The sequence below is a fragment of the Melospiza melodia genome, chromosome 3 (assembly GCF_035770615.1).
Source record: "Melospiza melodia melodia isolate bMelMel2 chromosome 3, bMelMel2.pri, whole genome shotgun sequence".
In the NCBI taxonomy this organism is placed as follows: Eukaryota; Metazoa; Chordata; class Aves; order Passeriformes; family Passerellidae; genus Melospiza; species Melospiza melodia.
This window is the reverse complement of record NC_086196.1, coordinates 68,668,407-68,692,772: the sequence shown is the minus strand read 5'-3', so window position 1 is coordinate 68,692,772 and position 24,366 is coordinate 68,668,407. Positions and strand designations below refer to the sequence as shown.

The 24,366-nt window shown below is 41.5% G+C and overlaps 1 protein-coding gene across 2 annotated transcripts in view; it reads left to right on the top strand.

Annotated features, from left to right (window-relative positions):
• KCNH1 (potassium voltage-gated channel subfamily H member 1) overlaps positions 1 to 24,366 on the top strand; it is a 181,430-nt gene that overhangs the window by 10,230 nt on the left and 146,834 nt on the right. For both annotated transcript variants that reach the window (XR_010027157.1, XM_063152140.1), the window contains exons 2-5: positions 1,055 to 1,178; positions 1,425 to 1,531; positions 11,407 to 11,535; positions 19,743 to 19,861. Coding sequence is in view for 1 of the 2 variants with exons in the window: in XM_063152140.1 (XP_063008210.1) it covers positions 1,055 to 1,178; positions 1,425 to 1,531; positions 11,407 to 11,535; positions 19,743 to 19,861 (479 nt within the window). In the remaining variant the exon portion in view is untranslated. The remainder of the gene's footprint in view (positions 1 to 1,054; positions 1,179 to 1,424; positions 1,532 to 11,406; positions 11,536 to 19,742; positions 19,862 to 24,366) is intronic.

The window sequence follows — 24,366 nt, the reverse complement described above, 5'->3', positions numbered from 1 at the left end:
TGATGTATTTAATTCTAAAGAGTGTGTAAAAGTACACTTGATCATGCTTGTGGAATTGGGCAGTGGATTTAGCTAACTACAGGATGCTTTATTTAAACCCACTTGAAGTTTGGGGTGAAAGAGGGAATTAAAGGGGGAATTAAAACAAACTAAACTCTCTGCAATTAATAGGTAAAATGTCATTTGTTTGGAGGAAGCATTAATGAGCTGTATGTGTGTGAGCAGCTGGGAGTTGATACTGAAATGTAGGCAGTGTGTTGGACTCCCGTAAGGGCTCTCCTTAAAAATGAGTGCCTCTTGATCTCATGTGAGTGCCCAGCCTTTCTTCCAGAAGCCAGAGGGTCTTTGCAGCTGTGACAGGAGCCACCATCTATCTCCTGCTGCCTGCCAGTGCCCAGGGAGCAGCACTGCTGTCTGCCTTGGCACACGTGTAGGTTTGAGTTGGCAAGCGTAAAGTTGTGGCACGCACAGCCCCAGCAAGAACGGAGGCGTGAATCCTGCTTGGTTGTTTTGGGTTTTTTTGTACTGATTGAAACTGCCTCTGGCTGGTATTGCAAACAAGGAGTTCCTTCTGCTGGTGTAATTGCTAGCCCTTAGTTTGGAGTGCTGTGCACGAGTGTTTGGGCTTGTGTGGCCAGCAGTGAGGGCGGTGTTGAGAGGAGCCCCTGTGCCTGCATTCAGGGAGGAGAAGTATTGCTCATGGGTTGGTTTGGCCCCCTGTCAGAGGCTTCACCTTCAAACTCAAGTGTCATGTGGATCAGAGCATGTGGCACAGAGGGAAACAGTTTGGTGGATCTGTCCTCAGTCAAGAGATGAATTTTACCTGCTTAACCATCATGTGTTTTATTTATGCTCTGTCTGAGTAATTAGCACTCCTTTAAAAATAAAAAAAAATACTTAAAAACCAGGAATAATCCTGTTGACTGCAGTGGGAATGATATCTGGGAAAATTGTGCAGTGGCTGAAGCAATTGGGATTGGGTTCTGAAATGAGTATTTCCTCTAATGCAACCATAGCTTTGACTAATGTCTAAATGATGTGTTTTTTCAAACAGATACTAATTTTGTCCTGGGTAATGCCCAGATCGTGGATTGGCCCATTGTCTACAGCAATGATGGATTTTGCAAGTTATCAGGATATCACAGAGCAGAAGTTATGCAAAAAAGCAGCACCTGCAGGTATTTGAGAACAGATTTATTTTCTGTTAAATAGCTTGTACTGTTGTGCCTGTTGCTTGAGGAAAAAAGTAATCTGTTTATTCCAGTTTTGTCTTTTGTCTCCTGGGGCTACATCTGTCAAATATGCTTTCCAGGTGAAACAAAATCAAAGAAGAGCCATTTCTAAATGGGTCCTTTTTACACAGTAAACAAATGGCTTTGTGTCTTTGTCTGGTATCTGACTGGAATTTCTCCCTTCATTTGCAGTTTTATGTATGGAGAGCTGACAGACAAAGATACAATCGACAAGGTCCGGCAAACATTTGAGAACTATGAGATGAACTCCTTTGAAATCCTGATGTACAAGAAGAACAGTAAGTAGTCAATTGGTTTGTTCATTAATGTAGGTGTGTAAAGATGTTCTTAATTGTACTGTACACTGCAATTCTGTCACCCTGGAGGACAGTGCTTTATCTGGGGCTAAGTAAGCTCCAGTTCTGCCACTTGATCTGAAAGGGAGAAATGAGAACATTAGAGATGAAAGTCACTCAGGGAGGCAGAGGAAGCTTTCTAATTTGTTCTGACATTTAGAGTAATCTATGTGTGATGCTTTAAGACAACACTGAAGGTTCCATCAACAATGGTAGTACACAAGCTAGGTTTAGGCAAGTTTCCACTGCAGAGCACATACTTTCTCAGTTTTTGACAACTTGATGTAGCAAAGACAGCATATAGTAATTTTGGAATAAAAAGAACCTGTCTTTTGTTTTAGAACCTGAACTACTTCCGATGTTTTCAGATGAAACATCTTTTGTTTTGGACAAAAAAGCTTTAATTGGCACATGATTTTTTTTTTTTTCCTAGGAAATTCAGTCTGTCTGTAACTGCACATATCAGCAGATGAACTTGCCCCAAACACTTGACTCGGTGTCTCACCTAGTGTGGACTATGTCGTGCAGTTATTTTTGTCTATTAATGAAGATCAAAATACTTAATCTACTTAATCTGTGTCACCTGAAGTGTGAATGCACTGAGATCTTCAGCCTAGGCAGATGTTAAGCTGAAAAAAATGCATTCTGTAACTTATTTTGCTCTTAACAGTTTTGCCTTCTAACAATGAAGCTGGTACTGCCCGTATGCACAGTCTGTATGGCCCTGCTTTGTGCTGCTTTCCTCCTAGGGCTGCCTGCCTCCAATTTTACCTATTTCCTAAAAGCTGATTTCTGTTCCTAGCTCAGTTTGTGGCCTTGGGGACCATATCCAGCTCACATGTATGCATCCAAACCCAAGTAAATAAGCTGCAGTCCTGGGATCTGGGAGAGCCTGGAATTCTCTCTTAGTTATCAGTGTTTTGGCACCGGGAGACGATGCAGCCGCTCTTCTGTCACGCTGCAGCATATGGCCTGCAGTGGAGCCTGGGGCCTCTCTGTGTTTTATGCAGATTTACAGCGAGGTACCCGTGGAGTGAGGAGTGTTTCCTGCCCTGCTGTACGTGGAGTGAGGAGTGTTTCCTGCCCTGCTGTGTGCTGCTGCTGTGCAGGAGAGGTGGCCTGGAAGGAGCCCCAGCTGTGCAGTAGCTGCGCTGTGTGACGTGAGGGACGGAGCTGCCTCGGCTCTGCTCCACACACAGAGGGTCACAGGCATGGGAAAAAGGGAAGCACAGAGCTTGCTTTCAAGTTTAACAAACTGCAGAGCACCTAATGTTTGTTAGATTTGCAGCTTTAGAGATACATTAACTACTGTTACAGAGACTGACTAATAACACTAGACAGTTTTAACTGAAAAATTTCAAAAAGGGGACATCCTGGAACTTTCTCAATATAAGGCACATCACAGAAAAACACTGTCCTGTTTACCAGTCACTTAGCACCCAGACTGCTTAGTGGCCTTTCTTTGTGGTCACCTTACCTCTGCCTGCAACTGTGGCAACGGTTCAGACAATGAACCTGCTTGGTTCTAACCTGCTCTCAGTTTGAAAGCTTGGGAAAGGACCCCAAATTTTGTTAGACATCTTTTTTCCTGCTCTTTGTTTCTTCTGTTAGGTCTCTCTGTTCTTTCCTCATTCTATTTTTCTTTCTCAAATTAGCCAGGAAAATTGATTTTTCTTGTTCTTTACCTGTCTACAGCCTCTTTATAAACTAACAGACATGACAAATAGCAGTTTTTTCCCCTAGTCTTGAGTTGTTGGATAATTGGTACATTTTCCACAGTCTGCACATTTAATGTAATTCTGGCTGTTTTAACAGTACAGTCTCTAACCTTTTGGAGGAACAAAGGAAAACAAAATAGGAGTTTTGAGTTAATAATGATGTCTGTAGTGCAAGTCAATCTTGTACTTTTGGGAGCAGCTATTTTTTTCTTTCTCTGAGAAACAATTATTCCCTGGTCTTACATGCCAAAGCAGATTGAGACATTTAATGATGTTACTAGAATGATAGGTTTTTTTTTTTACATGGCACTCTCCATGGTGGTGACCCAGTGTTAGTATTTACTTGGTTGCCTGATAAGAATACCCCATCCAGCTGTTGATAGGTACAGTATATCCACAAACTTCATTCCAGTTCACAGTATTAACTCTAGAAACAACATACAATTCCCTGCCTTCATCATGTTTGCATTTATGGATGCTGCCTCTACCCCGGCCTTCCCTTCCTTTGTCCAGTCCTCCCCATATCCAAAAGTGACTACACTCTCTGTTTTCAGAACTTAAAATTAGGATGTGATAGAGATTTGATGATTCCTTGGGCTAGGCCCTTGATAACTGAGCAGATATGTAAAAATCATTGTTATTCTCTGGAAGAATTACTTCCCAGTAATACAGAGCTTCTTCAGGATAATTGGAAGCAATTAGAGCAAACAGGTGCGTAGCCACCAGATTTTTGTCATTGTTGCTTTGATGCCATCCAGTTGCATTCAGTGGGGATTCATTGTCATACCTGGAAGGAGACAAAGTGAAAGCTTTCTTTAATCAGGACTGCCAAATGACAACAGACAGACTGGCAGTAATTTCACATGAGAGCTTCAGTTCCATTGTTTAATTAGATGTGAGCGCCCAGTGATGCTGGAAGTATTGTTTATTTTTATATGGGAAAATGAAAACATCACTAAATCTGAAGTCAGTGGAGATAAATGAACTTATTCCAAGGAAGGGTACAGCTTATGTATTAGAAAATATTTTATATCTAGCCTTAGTCATACCTTACCTCACTTGAATTGATGTGTTTTAAACATTTAACTTCTTATGAGACTTTGACAGTCATTTGTTAAGTCTTTACACTTCATGGTCAGCCTCATGAGTTAAAAATGGCTGAATAAATTAAACTTGGATTTTCTTTGTCTTGTATTTAGTCTACAATGTAGGCCTGGCATACAAGCAGTGCAGAAGCAGGCTTGTTCTATATGCACTTGCTTTCATTACTGATGGAGTGTGTTTTTGTAACAATACAAAATTCACTTGCTTCTATCTGCCCCTGAAGAGGTGGTGTCCAATTGAAATCTAACCCCCTTTTCCATGCAGTACTTGACCCGCTTTAGTGGAAGAATATTTGAAGTGGGGTGAACTCATCAAAGGTGAAGTGCATCAAGAGTTGGAAAGAGTCTTCAAGTGTCCCCTGTCTGAGCAGAGGCATTCCCATTGCTTATGGTCTGCAGCTGTACTGCAGAGAGAGTGTTAAGACACCTTTTTTTTTTTGTGTCTCAGAAGTTGTCTACTGATAGGACCCGCAGAATGCTTGCCAGAATGCTGGCTTGGCTGTAGGTAACTATTTTGCATGCTGCAAAGCAGTAGCTCTTTGCTCACTAGACATATTATGGTGAGAGTCCCAAAGGCTGGGATGCACTTTCAGTTTGTGCTGGGCTTCACTTCCCTGTTTTCTGGGTGCTTGAACATTTAACAAATTTAATAGCATGAATGTTTTTGTGTGTGGTTTTTTTTAATTTGATGGTCTGATTTTTAAAATTTTAATTTTAACGTGTATACAATATTTCCCCTTCCTTTCTTCTCCCGTCTTCCCTCAGTGTATTAGAAAGCCTTCAGATGTCAGAGAATGACAAATCAGCCTAAAATAGTGATTTGGTAGATTCTGCTTGCATTTGTCTTTGGGACAAGTGCTTTCTATAGAGGTTCAAAAGCAAACAACCCCATCCTAATTTGTAGGAAGCAGAATTCACTTCAGGGTGGTAGACCTGTGATTGCCCACCAACCCAGTTATGAGAAAAGAGTTTCTCATAACTCCTATTGGTTCAAACCATCTAAACCCATTTATACTTGTTTGTGCTGTGCCTGCAGTGTCTCCAGATGGAAACCTTTGCTAACCCATATTGTTGCATAGGAACAGAAGCAGGAGAGAATGAGGGTGTTGGAGTCAAGTGACAGGTATCCTCCTCAACCTCTCACTGAAGTGCAGCTCCATTATTTGTCAAGCAGTATGCACACCTGCATCTCCTGTGAAACCCATCTGTGTGAGTTCAGTTACCTTCTGCAAGGTCAAATTAAACTGGTAATTCCCATTTATCATTGTCTTCAAATGTGTTGGCAAGCAAGGCCTGCTGTCATCTCCACAAATAGGTACAGGATTCCCAGTAGTAGTCCTTAAGTATTTTTCCTGCAGTAAATGGAAAGAAGATCTCAAAACTTTACTGTGTCTTCCTTATACTCATGTTCTGTTCTTGAGAGAGCTCAGAATCAGGTGAACTGTGCCAGCACTACTGCAGTACCAGACTCTGTGCTGAACCTTGTTTTCTGCTGTGCTGTTTCAGTGTCACAGGATAACCCTTGTGAACGGCAATTCCACCTTTGGGGACTAAAATTGATTTTCCTTATCTTAGCATGTAAAGATCTGACCTTTAGAAGCATTAGGTGCCACAGTATCCAAGCACCAGATAGAGAAGACACGAAGATAACAGCTTTAAAAGTGCTGGGAGTCTATTTTAAAGGTTTACTCTTTAAAAGAGTGGTGAGCTGCAGGCTGAGTTGGTCTGTTCTCATTTGCTACACACTCTCTGCTCAAAGCTAGAGTCTATAGCAAAGAACTTTTGTTCTTTGTCTTGCATGGTCAAATGTCATGGGCTTCTCTGAACACCTGGTTAAAATCTGTGGGTACAATACAATGGCTGGTTAAAATCTGTGTGAGTACAATGGCTTGCCTGGTTAAAATCTGTGTGGGTACAGTGGCTTGCCAAACTCTCTCTGATGACACTTCTTCTGTTGTTTGGCTACTTTGACATTGGGACAAACGGTTCAGTCAGTGTGGGATAGAGAGGAACAATCTCATACTGAGTCCCTGGAAGAAGTGAAACCCTAAAAGGGGTGCCTGTAATGGTCAGCCATGCTGTTAATAGAACTTAATTCCTGCTGTCTGCATTGCTGCATGTAGGAATTGGTGGAGAAAGGGCACATTTCTATTTCCATACTGCCAGACTGTTTCCCTTCAGGACAATAGGTGTCTGATGACTGTTTGACTGAGACATTATCAAGTAATGCAGAAGTTGTGATGCTTAGAGGAAACTTGCCCCATTTATTAATGGCAGTGTAGATGTCAGCTAAATTGCCAAAACATTTTTTTCATTGTATTTTAAAATTAATTTTGGTTTAATTAATGGGAAGAAAGATTGTGTATTCCAGTTTTATTTAAATTATGCTTTTTGTAGTTTTGGAAAACAGTTGGCCTCTTTGGTTAAATGGCTTAAGGTATGGGCAAAGAGCACATTTAAACAGTGGTTTTTATTTTCATATTGCCTATTTTTGTTTGGCAGGAGGGAAAACTTAGGAGAGCTCAGTGGTATGCTCATGGAGAGGCTGGAATAGACCTTTAAGATCTCTTTCACTTTGATGATGTAAGAATTTCTGAAAGACTTCAACCAAAGTCAAACAGAATGCTGGTGTTCCTGCCCAGCAAGAAGCTGAACATATCATTCTTGAAAGACACAGGACTGGAGAAGAGGATAGGGAAGAGATAGTAGTATTTGTCTTTCAGATGGGAAGTTGAAAGAAATGCAGACATTTAGAGTATGTTAGTCTGGAGAAGACTTGGTATTTGAATGACAGCCCTTAAAATTGTCTTTCCTTTAAGGCAACACCATAAGAACTGTGCTTAGGCCATAAAAGCCTATCAGGAGTTGCCCCTGTTAATTCTGGATTGGCCATGTAACTTTGGTACCACGAGCCAGGCTGGTCCTATGGCTGGTATTGGGCATTCATTGTAGATTTTCATTTTCTCTCAGTTGTCCCCACTGCTTGTCCTGCAGCTTTGGAGGGGCATTCCCTTTTCTAACATGATTGGTGCTATGCCACCAGACAAAGGCTGGATTCTCTCACTGCTGATTCCAAATCCAACAGAAGCCAGTGTAGCTCATGGGTGTTTACTTTTTTGTTTGTGCACTGGTATTATCACTGAACTTTACCAGGGAGAGAGGTTGCCAGGACTAAAGGCAAAATGTAAATGGAAGTAGATATGTTGTTGGAAACACTGGTAAACACTTTCTGTGTGGCTGTGCATCAGTGCAGACTGGGAAGTTGCTCTTGTTTTGCTGTGAGAACTCTGGAACATGCTGCAGTTTCACTGCCTGAATAACCACAGGCTGAATCTGAAAATCACATTTTTCATTAAAATGGTCTTTTTGTGCCTCTTGCTAGTCATGGTTGTCTGGCTGAGCAGGGATGTTGGCTTTGACACCAAGAGCATGAGGGCTGCCTGTAGGACGTTGAAATTCTGGTTTCTGACCTGATTTATAAGTAGTTTATACTTTAGGCTTTCCTGTTTAATAGTTAAATAAACTGTTTAAGAAGTAAAATTCTTCTGATAATTAAACCAGTATGCAGGACAAAAGCTGAGCATGGCCACTTCTTGGCTGAGCCATTTGGTGTGTTCCCATGTTTCAGATCCCAGTTCTGTTGTGAATGAGCTGCTGGTTGAGAGCACTGTGGGAAGCCCATGTAACCCAGCACTGTGAGGTCTCACCTCATGACTGTATTTTTATATCCACTTGTCTCCTGTTCACAAGAGACACCGACAGGATGTTAGGGAATGCACTGCAGGGAAAATACAATGTTGTAGAGACAGAATTTTCCATCTACTTATTTCTGCCTTTGTAGTGTTACTGTGTAGAACACAAATTGGAAGATGATTTCTGCAGGCCCTGCATGCCACCTGATTTTGGACTTTGCTCTGATGGTGGCACTCTGGAAATTACAAGGATACCCCAATAGTGCATTTCATCAAACACAACTACTTTTGGCTGTCAAGAACATCTGGCTCTTTCTTTTAGCCTGTGGGGCATATCACTAAGTTATACACTTTGTTCTAGGTAAAAAAGTGTTTTGTCTTCCTTTTTCCTGTAAATAATACAACGCATGAGTGGGAGTCAAGGGAGCCAGAAAGTAAAAACCCTGCTGATAAAAGCTCCTTACTCTGTAGCTGCCTTCGACAGGTTATTGGGAAAAGTCCTCTTGCTGCATTCAGAACATGTTAGGAAATTCCTGCAACAACACACTACAGCATAACCATAAAAGAAGGTGACATAATTCATCTGACAAATAGCCAGAATAGGAGGGTGAATTGCATCCTTTCTGTGTTGAGTACAAATCATCTTCAAAAGCACAGTACTATGTTTTTATAGCTATGAGAGGCAGAGAAGAAACTGTGTGTAATTCAGCCTCAGTGCTATGAAGGTTAATACTGTGAGCAGCCCATAGCAGAATAGCTGCAGCTTGAAGTAGTAAAACAATACAGAGTGGTTTGGGGAGGGAAAAAAAATCCCTAATCAAAAAAAGTGCATGTAGATAAAGATTAAAAAGCAAGGCTGTTGATGGAGATCCTGGCTGATTAAAAAGTTGCAGTGTTAGTGAAGGGTGTTGAAGTGGGTAAAATGAAAAGCAGTTAGTCACCAAGGAGTCTCTGTAAAAGCAGGATACGGATTTGATCAGCCTCAGAATAGTTCACATGTGAAGTTGGGAAAAACAAGTAGGCAAGAAGAAATCGAGATTGGCAATTTTAGGAACTCTTGAGAAAGAGTAGTGTAAAGGGTGTTACTGTCTAGAAAATTGCTGTTGGCTGCTTTGTGGCAGTGTCTTCTAAGCTCATTAGCAAGTTAGTGATGATTTTACTGGCACAGTTACTTTACTTAATCTTCTTTCACACTTAGCATGTTTGTTTGTTCTTACTTTTTTGGAAGAGGTTGTTCAGGAATGTTAACTCTTTAAAAAAAAAATAAATTGACCCTTGAATACTTTCTGCCATGCAGACATATTTCAGAAATGGCCACCAGTGATTCCATCTGGATTTCTCTGCTTTTTGAGCAGAGGCCTCCATGCATCATAGGCCCTGCTGTTTATAGAAGTGGCTGTACATATGGCATGGAATCTCAGCCAGGGTTTGAAACTGCTTGTGTGTTATGCAGGCACAGTGGGAGCCTTAGGAATTGAACTTGGTTTATGGAAGTTGTCCATGGGTTTTGGAGATGCCCTACCTTTCTGTAGCCAGAAAAGATTGCTCAGCACTGAGGCTGGGAAACAGCCAGGTGAGGCACTGGTAACAGCATTCTCTCTTATATTAGCATAGGTGGGAAAAAAGCTGCCTTTGCTTCCTTTTTTGGACAGTAAGTTGTAAGATACCTGAGGTTTTCTTGTGACCCTTTGACAGCCAGAAAACACAAGTTGCCCTTGTTACTAAAAATTATTGCATTAAATATACCATGTCATGCTCATGTTAAAATACTGAGCAATTCAGGCGAAAGAGAATCTGATCACTAGCATAGAGAAGGGTCCTGTGACTGAGGAAGAAAAGGAATAGTCTTTAAGATCATTGTTTCTAAAATAGGCTTTGCCACATGAGTGAAAAAGATTGTGTGGTGCTCTTTATTCTGGCTTTCCCAGAGGGTCACACTCCTGCTGATCTTAGTTTGGCCCCTGGTATGTAGATCCGTCTCTCCAAACAAATCTCAAAAGGGACACAAAAAAAATGTTGCTCTCAGCAAGAAAGCCTGAATCTTCTCTCTTACTTCTTGCGCTTGCAAAGGCAGCAGTGAGTTTTCATCATCTCTGAGAGTGTAGGGACAGTCTGAAAACCCATGTACAAACTCCCTGAAGGCTGAGGTCTGGAGTGTCCCTACTGTGATGTACCTCAGAGCTGGAGAAGTCATCTTTTTATCTCTAAAGTTCAGATGCAGACTTAAAAATGGTGCCTTCAGGGAGTCATGTTCTGGCATACAGGAGCCAAGTGCTTTGTTCTGAGCCTCCCATCAGCTTATACTCAAATATCACTAAAAGCAGTGTGAGTCCTGTGAAAAGAGTGGTAGATACTGCCTTGTTACATGGAATTTCATTGGGTCTTCTCAGCAGTGTCAGGAGAACTGCCAGAAACATGGAAAGGCAGGGCTGACTGACAGATTCTCTCCTCAAGGTGATCTGGTGGGTAGAGGTCAAGAAGAAATGGCAGCAGCAGCATCCGAAGGGTCATATTTTGGGGCCATCTTTTTCTGTGATGTGCAGAATTTAATCTCAAGCAGTTTAATTAGCAGTTCATCTGCTGCAGTAATTAGAAAGGTGCAGTTCCATGCAGTACAACTTGATCCCATCCACAGCATCATGTGATCTGGTCCTAATGGCTTGTTCTCTCCTGAATTCAGGGGAGTCTTGCTTCACACTGGAGTGATTTGGAGCAGGCTCAGGCCAAGGCAAGCAGCTTGTGAAGGGTTTCCCTTGCATGGGGGGATTTGCAGGCTGGGCCAGAGCTCCTGGAGCCCAGCTCTGAAGCTAGACTTAGGCTACTGTAGTAGTTAGGACTTGGTTTTTTTTAGGGCATTCCTTCTTGGCAGGGAATTATAAAGTTGACCAAACTGGTCATATTCCTGAGTTGAGACTCTGTGTTATGCTCATGTCCTAGGCATAGCTGGCCCATTTTCAAATCCTTCAAGAGCCAGCAAGACACTGTTGTGTGCAGCATTTGGAAATATGTGGGACTCTTCTTTCTGGAGATCACAAAGCAGTTCTTAAGTTCAAGTGTTAACTTTGCAGGTGAAATTCAGAAATAGGGTGATTCCTGGAAGATTAAAAAGCTAAGAAGAGACAGAGCAGAGAACTTAAACAACAGACTTGTCAGCTGCTTTGTTATTTTTTCAAATAGGTACTTGTAAAAAAAAGTCAACATTAAAGTAACTTTTACAGATGGCTGATTTGAGATATAAACATCTGAACTGGCACATTCACTGTTCTGCCTGCCATTGACCAACTCTTTGATGTGTTTGTTTCCAGGAACACCTGTCTGGTTCTTTGTGAAAATTGCTCCAATTCGAAATGAGCAGGATAAAGTGGTTTTATTTCTTTGCACTTTCAATGACATAACGGCTTTCAAGCAGCCCATTGAGGATGATTCATGTAAAGGTTGGTCTTTTTCACAATTATATATTTATGCTGCTTTTGTTTGTTTGCCCTGGTCTTGAAAGAGCTGAAGTCCTTTAAATAACCAAGGCTAAGAATGAAATGTTAAAATAGCTTGTAGCTGTGCCACTGGGGATGGCATTTGTGCAAGAAATGGTTGCTGATTTCTTTAGTAAAATTGTTCTGGCCTGCTCTGGAAAGGGTCATTGCTAATGAAAGCCCCAAGTGCTTCAGAAAGACCAGTTTACATAGTAAATAGGTACTGTTCTTCCTTTAAAATACGCTATTAACCCACTCTCCAGCATAGCCCTCAAGGATTCACAGTGCTGCTCAACAGTCCTATACAAACTGTGTGTGAAACTCCATGAAAAACCTGAGGAATCAACCTTGGCTGAGTCTAGCAAAGATCAGAATAATTAAATTCTGCCTGACTCGATGTTACTTGTCATTATTATGGGATTTCTTATGTTAAAGTCCTGTTCTAGTTTCTTTTAGCCTATGTGAGAGATTCCAGTTATCTTAAGTGGAATCAGGTTTAAGCTGTCCTGGAGAGTGAACACTAGCACAGCAGTGTCCTGCTCTTAACCCTTTGCTGAGCTGCCGCCTGGAAACCTGGCAGCAAACTCAGCTGTGACAGCAGCATAAACTTCCACTCAGGTTCAGAGCCTGTCAGAAACAGACCTTTTGTACCCTATGGAGGATTACAGAGACTTGCATCCTCTGGGGTGAAAAAGGATGTAAGTTCTCCTGTTGTTTGCATTTTTGTAGTATTTAATAATATTTGTAGTATTAAATTAAACAGGAAACTTACTGTGAAGATGAAGTGATTTACATTTGTTCTCAAAATGTTATTCTTTAAAAACATAGTTTCTCAAAGTGGAAACACCTGTTACCATGAAAAAGGAAGTACAACCTTGACAAACATACCCCCTTCCAGGCTATGTGGATAATTTTTTTCTCCTGGTAATGCTATTTGTTTGGTTCCTTATTGCTTTAATAACACTAAAAATCTTAGCTTGTCAGAAAGTTTGGGTCTGTTTTTTCCCTGCCTAATGGTGCTCACTGTATACTGATGAGGAGTGACAGCACAGATAAATAAGCATGATGCAGTAAAGCTGGCTCTCATTTATTTGCTGGTAGTGAAGGCCCTTGCTTCATTTAGTCAGTTGATAAGCAGGACTCAGTCAGGAGTGCTAGCTGTGTCCTCTGCTTTCACAGGGGTTCCCTAATGTGGTAGAGACAGGCAGTTTGTCCTTCACTTTCAACACAAAGAAACACTTCAGCTTTCTTTTTTTCAATACAAGCATGTTGAAGAAAGGGAATCATAATTGTGTTTTTCTTTTTAAGTCTCCTCTGTATCTTAAAATTATGCTGTTCTTGCAGTGAGCATGGTAATTCTCAGTGGTTGCACATCTGCAGCAGTATAGGCACTAAACCTACACATAAATGCATGGACTTGCAGAGGAGTTGATAATGGGCAGAATTTCTCCCTCAGGCCCACTAAAACTGGCAAAATAACTAACAGAGGTTGCAGACAGAAGAACTGAATGTATTATTTAGAGGCCACTGGTTCACAGCTCTTCACTCTTTCCCTGACTGCTATGTCTTTATGTACAGGAGGGCCTGTGCACTAAATGAGTCTTCCAAATATTATTTCTGGATTTCCTAAAATTATTAACGTTTCAGAACTTTCATGCCGGTAAAGAGTTCTCTGTCACTTTATACACAAATCAATCATGCTATAAATGGAACTGCACTTTCTGTTTTGATCCTTAATTTATCCCTTTTTCTTCCATAATATACTTGCTGTAGGAATTTTGTTGTGTGATATTGTATTAATCACTTGATGGCTAGATGAGCAACTTCTTGGAGGAGCTGATTTGTCAAACAGAATTTTACACGTGTGTCCATGTCTTTAATGTAAGATCTCATGCTGTGAGAGGGGGAACAAAAGGCAGATATGAGGTGTTAGGTAATCATCTGTAGTAGGCTCTGGGATTCACACAGTGGAAAAATGGTTTTGGAAGATCTAAAAAAGGTAAAATTGTACTAGCTTGTTCTGAGAACCATTTACACACATGAGCTTTGAGGAGGGCGTGTTCTTTGTGCTGTGTGCAATGTTACACAGGAACTGTGTAGCATGCTTTTGAAAGAGGGCAATTTTCTTAGGAATGTTTCTCATATTCTCAACCCAAATGAACTTTCAATCTGAAAAACTAAAACTGTGAACTGAAAACTGATTGCTAAATCAATTCTTTTTCCTTCTTTCACCTTCAGTCAGCTTAGCAAGTACTTTCCTTTTACTGTGTTTGTATGTGTAATCAGTTTCCTATGCTTATGAGTACTAAGTATGTAACAGGTTGCCTGTAGATGCACACATGTTAATAAAATGTGCTCTTTGCACAGTTGCAGGACTTTATAGTTGAAAGCATTTCAGATTTTCAGAATCAGTGCCTGTATGTCTATGTAAAGAAAACCATTAAATCGATCATGTTCTTGTACTACATAAGGAGCAACTGATCTGTCAGGCTAAGCCTGCTTAGCTGTGGTGTATCTTGGTTTTCTATCACCTGCTGGCAATTTCAAGCCTGATTGTTCAGCTGCAAATGATGCAGCTCCTTGAGTGAAAAGTGTAGAGCTGTAATGGCAGGTGTTTGACTATACAAAGATGAATAGGCATCTTTCCCCTGAAGGTGACTCAGAGGAATAGAAGGTTCCATTACCATTTTTCATGCTTACTTGTTTTTTTATTGATTAATAATGTCAGACATTGGAATAGATGAAACAAGTAAGTCACATAAAAAGTAGACTTCTCATTGTGGCCTTTTTTTAATTGATTCAGATAATTTAGATATGTTTATTTTATGATTTCCATGGAAGATAAGTAAGCTTGCTTTTAAATGCAGCAGCTTTAAAAATAGTGTATTCTAAATAAAACTGCTTAAAAATAGTGTCAGTGATGTTGATAATTTTTTTAAACAACCTCTTTCCACTTTTTCCCCTTTGCTTGCCCCTCAGAAAAAATAAGGGAAATGTAAAAGAGGTTTGCTTGAATAGAAGAAGGCAAAATCAATCTATAGCATAGCTAAGTTTGGCTTGTCAAGTGCTAGGTCACCTTCTTACCTGAATTTTAAAGTTTATACTGTATTTGGAATTAATGCATTTTGTCTGTATGTGTCTCTCCTGGTTTGAGATCTAGCACACCAAGTATGAGATGCTTGAGAATAGTATATAAAGTGGAATGCATCACTTTATGCAAAACAATTATTTATGCAGATAAATAGAAACTGTGCTTGCACTGGGAGTGGTTTGTAAGAAGTTTGCCTGAACAGATTTTGAATGTATGAATACAAGGTGAACATATCCAGTAGCATCTATGCTGTCTCATAAAAGCTTGAAAACTAAGCTTTGGAACCTAATTTGTGCTTTTGATACGTCATTTTTATACAAAGAGGTGGTCAAATTCAGCATCACTGAATCAAGTAGTGAATGGTTGTTATCCTCCAAGATGATGTAGCCTTCTGTGCTTTGTAGCAATCATCAGTTGCCATCTTCTCTGCAGAAGATGCTTTATTTCATGTTGCAGCTAAGCTGTCCTTTGCATAACAAGCAGGGGCACAGACACAAAAAATATTTTGTCTCCTTCATCTTAATTCAGGGGAAAATTCACGTTTCCTCTTTTTTTTTTTTTTTCTTTTTGTTTCTGGAGGATTTTTTTGGGGGATTTTTTGTTCTGTTTTTAAGATGTATTTATATGAATAGAGCCAGTGTTTGAAATATTTTGATTAAGATATACTCTGCTTTCATCTGGATGAAATGTTTTCTTAAAAAGAGGAAACAAATGAAGGGGAAATAGTGAATATGTTAAAAACTTCAGTATGCTTTCCCAGTCCAGATGGAAAAATGATACTGTTTTAGTCATGAGGTTTCAAAGAGAAGAATGGATGTAAGCAGGGATCTTTCATGTGTGGGAATACAACGGTGGCTTGAGTGGAGGCAAGAACTGCTGGAATCTTGATTTATTCACATTTACACAGTTGTGTGAACAACAGGGCTGTGGACAAACAAGCTTGTTCTCTAGCAGACAATGGCTTCTTGTTCTGACTCTAGGAATTGTGTAAGTCATGGATCAGCAGCATGGTAACAAGGGTTCTGCAACTGCCGCAGTTCCCTGTGTTTGAATTCTGGAGTTATCAGGAATGAGTTGAGAAGAGTGGTGGGAAACAAATAGCTACCTACAAATAAATAATAAGTGCTTTGTGCTTGAGTATCAACTTACTGAAAAATACAGAAAATTCAACTTAAGGCCATTGTTAAATGAAATCCATGCTTTAAGGAAGAAAAGTTTTGATGCCACAGCACAGAAGTATATTTCAATGCCATATTTCCACATGAAACAAACCTCAGGGGACAGCTTTTGTGATCATCTTGTCTTGAGTGTTATCAGAAGCAATTTCTGTTCATCTTTTTGTGAAGAAATGGTGGAAAACTGAAAGAACAGTGTGGAATGCAGGAGTGCTAAAATCAGTGCTGTTAATCTTGAAGGCTTTCTATTCTTTTGAACTGTAAATGTTTTAATGTCATCATTGCTTTGTCTGTGCATGATATTTTCTGCAGAACTGAAAAGAGACCAAACAATGATAAAAATGGGTTAAAATCAAAGACAGGGGCACAGACAAGCACCACCATGGGGTGGTAGCCAGCTTTATGTTTGGTTCCTGAATTGCAAGCTGTCTTCTCTTCTATGTGAACTTATCTTGTTTGAGGATTACATATGCCTGTATTAGAAGCACCTAGGATCACTAGATTTTAAATTTAATTTGTGTTTTCTCCATTTCTAGAGGAAAACAATGGATGTAGGGCTATACCAACTGCTTGTGTTGAAAGAGAACTACTAATCCATATCATCTGGTCCCTCTGCTTTAGCAGGACAGACACCAATATATTCTTACAACATTTTGAAGCTTAGTCCTCATCTTGGAAAGCTCCACGACCCTTAAAATTTAGTGTTTGTGTTCAGTCCTATGGCTTAAGTCCATAACTTGACCTCTCTTTTTTGGATAGATAACTGACCTGCTGTTGTCTTTTCAGGCATTACTGGAGATGTTATGATTCAAAAGGTTTAGTACTGGCATTCTGTTTAATTTTTATTTTCTTTTTCCTGTGCCACAATCTGCAGGTCTATCTGCAGGTATGTTAGAGTTGGCACATTTTTATCTTTTTCTTTCACAAAAAAACAGAACTCCAAAAGGAGGAGGGTGTTGTGTTCTAGAGATGGAATTCTTACACGTTGCACATGGATTTGGTGCCTGGTTTTAGGCATACCATGGCACCGTGGTGGGAGCATCTCCAGCTGGGCCCTCTGGTGTGTTACCCTATGTGTGGAGAGAATTAGGGTATGTATTCCCACTTTGTGTCCCCACTGCTTTGAAAAGCCAAGCTGGAAAGAGACACAGTCTCTTGCCTAGAACAGTTATACTGCTTTCAGATCAGAGTTTGGAGTAGAGGGGGAGATCTAGAGTTTGTGGAAACAGTTCTTTTGTGGGCCATTTAGGCACCCACAAGTGAGATGTTCACGGAGGGCAGAGGAGATGCTTGCAGGGGATGCTGAGGAGAGAGGGATGGGTTAAGCTGTGTCTTTCAGAAGGAGATGGCTCCTGGGAAGAAGGGGGGTACACCTGAAGGTGCTCAGCATTCACAGCCACAGATCATAGCACAGAGTTGTCTGGCAGTGCTTTTGTGCAACAAAGCTCAAGTGAGGTGCTTCCTTTTGATCTTCCCTCTGTGTATCTCCAAATTGCCCAAATCTTAGAACAATGTTTGGAAGAAAATGCCCACTGAAAGTTTGTCCTCAGGTTTTGAACCAAATTTCGCATCTTCCAGGAAAACTCCCTCCCCATCAATCCGGTTCGAGTTACTAAAAGGAGCTGTCTCCTTTTATAAATATTTCTAATGTAATGTTCCAAAATATTTCTAATGTTATCTGGCATTAGAAATATTTTGTGCGTGGTAGGGGAGGTCTGTTTCGAGTTCCCGGGCGAAGCTGGAACGCTGTGCTCCGTTCTGTTTCTCTCGGGGCTGCCCTGTGCGAGCGAGCCCCGCTCGTTCGGCTCCAGCACCACGGCCAGCTCCAGCCCCGGCCCCCTCCGGCCCCGGCCGGCTCCAACCCCGGCCCGCTGCAGCCCCGGCCCGCTGTGCTCTCTGCGGGCCCCAGAGGCCCGGCCCGCCGCTCCCTCCGCGCCGCTGAGGGGAGATCGCCGCTGCCCCCTTGGAGCGCGTCCCCCTCCCGCCTCCTCGGGCCCGGCACCTGCCAAGCCCTCCCCCTGGGCCGGGGAGAGGCTGGCTGTGACTCGGCCAGGTGCACTTGAAGCTCATAAAGCCAGCTGTATGCTGGGGTGTATCAAAGGCAGCGTGGCCAGCAGTCTAGGAAAATTATTCTTCTGCCCTACTGTTGCGGTGTGATGTCACAGCCTCTCTCAGTTATCCTGGTTCCTTCCTCAGGTGTGCCAGTCACCTCTCCCTTCCCCCCTCTTGCCCCGTGCTGAGTGCTGTCTGTCAGTCTTGACATTCCAGAAGGGCGTTGTGTGATTGGCAAAGTTCAAAAGATGCCTCTCAGCCCTGGGGACATTGGGCCATCCAGGTGTCATTTGTCCCCTGAGACTTCCTCCCCCTGGGTGGGATCCCTGCCCCTTCCCTCCCCTCTCCCTGGGGTTAAAAGACACAGCAACTATGTGGTTTGGAAGTTCTATTAAGAGATGTTGCTGGATTCAGAGGCCTGTGGGCCAGGAATAAAGCTCTGGATCGAAACCCTCCAACAGAACTGACTCTTTTCCTTCACGTCGCCTTGAAGCCTCTCTGCCAGAGGTAAACCTGAGCTCCCGTATGCCTGGACCTGTCCCAAGCACCCAGCTGCAGCATCCAGCCAGCCAAAGGTGTCTCTAGGGTGAAACCACCACAGCTGCCGCCTCTGGTCAAGTGGCAAGGGCCAGATGAGCCCAGGCATGTTCCATCTGGCTATATTGGTATTTATTCCAATACCCTACTCCAATCCTATGTGACCCCACATGGAGTACTGCACTCAGCTCTGAGCCCCCAGCGTAAGGAGGACCTGTGGAGCGAGTTTAGAGGAGGGTCACAAACATGCTCAGAGGGTGGAGGACCTCTGCTGTACAGACAGACTGGGAGAGTTGGGTGTGCTCAGCCCAGAGAGGAGAAGACTCCAAGGATGCCTCATAGCACCCTCCAGTACCTAAAAGGGATCTACAAGAAAGCTGTGTAGGCAATATGTTCCAGAACCAGGTTCTCATTATAAACTGAATCTTCAAAGTGCTGAGCATCCTTAGTTGTAGTTGGTGATGAGGGGTAGGAGCTCAAGAGCTCCCAGGTGGGAGCATTTTTTCAAGATTGGGACTAAACACACTGTTTCTTCCTTTCAGTATACCAAAAATATCCAGATGTATACTCTGCCTACATGTTATGGCAAAGTACTGCGCATAAAGATTATAGTTGTAGCTAGCTCTTGTGATGTCATTGAAAGTCTTCTATTTTCAGGGATATTTGAAATCACTGTAAAAAATATTCTGAATTAAAATTCAGCATATGACTTCTCTGCCAGAAGCTGCTAAATGTTTAATTTGTGCTTGAAAAAATCTATTAGTATATTCCCCCTTTTGTTGAGAGAGAGTAAAATTAATGGTTTTGTTTTGCTTTTCTGCTCTGCTTTTTATTATCTTATGTATATTTCTCTGCTTATTCCAGATCTATGCTTGATGCATCTGAGGCTAGATTCACTTCTGTTACAGACAACTGTAATTTTCATTGTGCATGACTCTAGCCTTACATCTTGATTAGTCTGAAGTGTCTTCTGCAGTGCTGTGAGATCCAAATCTGATCATTAGATTTAATATGAGATTATTCTATAGTGGACATTTATCCTTGCAAAATATGCAGTTCACGTGGCAGTACTTTTGTAGAGTCATTGAATACAAAGTCACAGCAGTCATGGGTTTTATTACCGTACCACGCTGACACCTATTCTCTGACTTGCTTTTATCTGCTACTTGGTTAAATTACACTCCCTTCTGGTCAGTATTAAAGCAGATTGCTCTGTTTTAACAACTTTTTCTCCCTTTAGTCATATAAGAGGTTTTATGAGGTGCACTTGCGGCTTTTTTTGGTAATGTGTGTCTAATCTTGCATGTTTTCTCAAGGTTGGGGGAAGTTTGCCCGCTTGACGCGTGCCCTCACGAGCAGCCGAGGGGTGCTGCAGCAGCTTGCTCCCAGCGTGCAGAAAGGAGAGAACGTTCACAAGCACTCAAGACTTGCTGAGGTAATTTTTGCTTTCCCCAGGAGGCTGTAAAGAAATGTTTTTTGTCTTTGTGGGTATGTCATCTCTGTGAGCCAAGAACTGTCAGTCCTCCCTGCCCTGGGAATCTGGTTCGTGTGCTGTGAAATGTGTCCTGTGACAGCAGAATGAAAGCAGGTGTCCCAAAGACTCCATATAACCTGATTGCACTGTTGTGTTCCATATCTTAGCAAAGTCTTAGAAAGGTGTTATTAAAATAGTACTTTCTCGCTTAGTTTCCATTCTTCTGAGGATCTTAATAAGAGTAGGATCTTGGACTATCTACTTATAAAACTGAGGTGAGAAAAAATTTAGTACACAAGGAAATCCTGGAGAATCTATGGCAGGGTTATTCTCTGTATTAATTTATGTCTAGTTAATTTTCAGTGGGATCCCAACCCTGCATTACCAACTGGTTAAAACCTATGTTTAAGTTACTGCTTTTATGCACAGAACAGTTGTCAGATGCCACAAGCAGCACTGCAGAGAGATTAGGAAAGTGAAACCTTGTGATTTAAGCAGCCTCTCAAAGGTTTGAGATAAGCTGCAGGCAGAGGAGGCCCCTTGAAGCACTTAGGGTTTCAGGGCTTTCGCCACGAGGGGGAGAGACTGTCCCAGGTTTCCTGTTTCTGTCTCCTGGGCCAGTAGCAGGGTCTCCCTGGTGTACAAACAGCCTGGGGAGAGGTTTGACATGGTGTTAATGACAGCACAGCCAATATCACATGGCACTTCCTGCTGTGAATGCTATGGCAGCAGCCATACTTGGCAATAATTCTTGATCATCCAGTGCAGCTGGAGGTGTAGGGTGTTGATGGGTTCCATGGGGTGAACATACAGTCAGCTGTACTACACTCTGCTGGTTCTGTTGTATATGTGTCACTTCCTATGCAAACTAAAATTCACCTGTCTTCTTATCATGTAGAATGGCAAAATTCCTGCAGACAGGATCTTACCTAGCCAGTATTTAATACAGAAGGACTCAAGAAGGGGAAACCAATTTCTGTTGGAGCAGAGAAATAACATGGATCATGCTAGCACAGGGGACATTCCCACGGACACTGTACTGCAGGAGCACCATGTGATTAACACATGTCCACCATGAGATTACTTTTGTGTGCTGGAATTTGGAACAGTTTTCCTCCTAATCCTACTCAAGGCTTCATATCAAATAATCCTTTCTTCTCTTTAGATCTCTATCCTTGAGTTGTAGTTAATGCTAAAATGTAGGCAGCAAAATGTACAACAAAGGGTCTGAGATTATTCTGTTTGGCAACAGTCTGGCCGTCAGTGACTACATGTTACTGAAAGTTTTTGCAAGTCCATGTGCTCAACAAGTCTTTGCAAGTATTCTTACTGGCACAGCCAATTGATTCATTACAAATAATAAAGGGCAAGTGTATAGTTTACATGTCTGAAATGAGTTTCTTTAATTGCTGACTAAATATTGCAGTCATAATTTTACAAAGAACATTAGCCCCAGCTGTGATGTTAGGTAGCTTTTTTTTTCCTGCTGTAATTCCATTTAAGCCAATAGAACTACACTACAGAGAAAAGAAAAGTGCAGATGATCATACAGACAAGACCACCTTTCTTTATTTGAAGATATATGAGGTGCCAGGCTTCTTATTCTGCAAAGGTTTTTTGATAATGCTGAATATGGGATCTCTAACAGTTCCCTGTTGTATTTTCAAATTTCTTTTTCTTCATCTCTGCAGTAGCCTATGTGAAATTTTAAACCTCATCCTTTTTCTTTTGCTACTCACTATGACATTTCACATCAATCTTGTTTGTGTGAGAAGGCTCCACGTTTATTGCAGTGTTATTTGTGTTGCTCTTAGTTATTTATCACTTATATATTTGAATGTCTTGGGAGGCTGTTGTGTCCCAGAACCTGAGTAGAGCAAGGTGTTGGAGCCTGCCACAACAGCTTACAATTTTTTATTGTTTATGGAACAGTTTAAGAAAGGTGTTAGTGACAGACTAACAGGCCATGGATAATACAAGCAGAGTCTTGAAGCTTCAGTCTCTGACTTTTGCCAGTAGGCACAGATTTTTTTTTTAGCCTGACTTCTCTAATAGCAGTCATATGAAAACTACTCAAATTAATTATGCAATTAACACAAAGGTGTTAGGTAACTGTGAGACAACATTTTGCAGTAGGAGTTTGTAAAAGTAACTGATGCATTTCTGTTGCTTAATCACCAAGGAGCTGATTGTAGGGATGGTTCTTCCTGGTCACAGCTGAATGAGTAAATGTGTCATCTGCACCTGTGGTCTTAGCTGATGTGTTCTGCACCTTTGCCAGGCAGCTCTGGGCAAACAAGACTGTGTCAAAATTAAAAAAAATATATATAGTTATGAGAAATAAAAGCAGAGAAATTATAATGGTGCTTAGCAGCACTGCTTAAGAATGGAACTTCTGCCCGGTTTTTTTTTAACATTATTTACCAGGAACTTACAACGGCCATTAAAACTGCCAATCAAAATACTGAGCCTTAGCACCTAGCCCTTAGTTTGGGAGCAATTTGTGTCACTGCTTGGGAAGACAAATGCAAGGGAGAGTGAGAGAAAGCAAATAGGTACAATTGAAAACATGAAAAGGAGAGATTAAGCTGGAAATGAGTGAGTGTTTGTGTTAGCTTTTTTTTTTGCCCCCCAGTCATACTGTCATAAAAATAAATAAATCATTGTAACCACATCTGATGCAATTTATGACTCCTGACTTGAGATATATTCACTAGTTTGTAAAAAAAATAGGATTTAGAAAAATTTTGCTGTGTTTAAAAAAGAACAAAATCTTATAAAACCCATGATGAAATTTGGCGTTTCAGCTCTTGGAATAAAATTCTCCAGTGTTAGAGAGCTATTAAAGCATCATGCATCATTACCACAAATAATAAATGCAGATAATAGAGCTGCATTATCTGATGAATAATAACTAACTGAAATGATACTTTCATTAATAAGTTTCAGAAATAAATATTTCTTTTACCATGATAAAACTGTATAATAGTGAAAAATCTTCCAAAACCAGAGCTGTTTCAATTATTCAGAAAATTGTAGTAATCAAATTGCCCAGTGCACATGAAAGGAAGCTCAGCATATTGGTTTATATAGTTGTGTGCATTTTCTTCATGATTACTTTTCTGTCAGTCTCTTGGGGTTTGGTTTTTTCCCTCTCCAGGAGAAGTAGCTTTAGAAGCAGTTTGAATGTGGTTAGTTCGTGTGGGTGTGTAACCACAGCTGAGCACTTCAGCAAACCTGTCTCAGGTTGGCACTGCTCTCCCCAAGGGGCTGAAGTGCAGCAGGAGCACCTTGGAATAGGGCAGAAGGAACTTTGCATCGACCTGGGTTTGCTGGATAGTGCAGAGAGAGTGGGGTTTATAGCTCTGAATCTCCAGATGACCCAGGGGTGGTGTGTTGGGAAGGATGGTGAGGAAATTGGTGTGACCCTTGGTGTGAGAAGTGGAGCATGGAGCTCCTGTAGCTTCCAGTGCAGTGACCTACCAAAACCTTGGTCTTTACACTAAGCTCTGTGGACCTCCTTCCATGGTTTCTGTGCAGTACTGAGCTCTTTTGTTGTGCTTTGTGATAAAGACACATGCTTGTTCTCTGAGATGGAGCTTTGTTGTAGGCGTGTTTCCCTTCTCAGTGAAATGAAGAATTTGGTGCCTTTGAGAGCTCCTGGCTGGCACTGCCAGGCACTGTGAGACTTTTGCCTTTGCTGGGAGAGATAGTGTGAGCTGGGGCAGTGCCTTCTTTCACTTCAGGCTGTGAAATCATCTCCAGCAGTGCCAGCAAGATGGGCTGGTTTTACAAAGGTGTGTGTTAGTGATGTAGTGAGAGGGAGCCTAGGCTAGAACTTGTCACCTCCATCCCACCCAAAAAGACGACTGGAGTCTCCTCTGGCTTTCTGCAGGTGGCTTTCCCCATCTGGTGAGTGATTGGAATCCCTGTGTCATTCCTTGGTGCCTGTCTCCTCCCTCTCCATTCAGGATTCATGCCCACAATGCTTCTGCTGGAGACCAACTAAAGCCACTGGTCTCTTTAAATAACCATTGCTGAGGCTTCTCCAGAGACTCCAGGAGGGTAGCAGAAGTTCAAAAGACTTATTTATAAGGTCGCTAGCTATTCAGATAGATAGTTTAGAGTATGTTTGCTTTCTAAATAGGAAGGGAAAGAGATCAATCAATCATCAATCCTTTTATTTTCCTGTGCTGTAGCCCTTGAATCTCAAACAAGTAAGGAGAGAGTGCTTTGTATTTGGTGATGACATTTTAAAACACTGAAGCAGCAGTTTATTGTCTTTACAAGTTGGAACTAGAAGTCTGTTTTTTCTGCTTTCAGTTCAGTTTTACATCCTTACAATTCCACTGGCTTTATTTTAATGGCTTTTTTTCTATTTACAGCAAAACAACACCACAATTTAGCCCCTTCTTTTTTGCCAAACGGAGATTGTTCTTGCCTTTTCCCCTAATTGGGTATGCAGG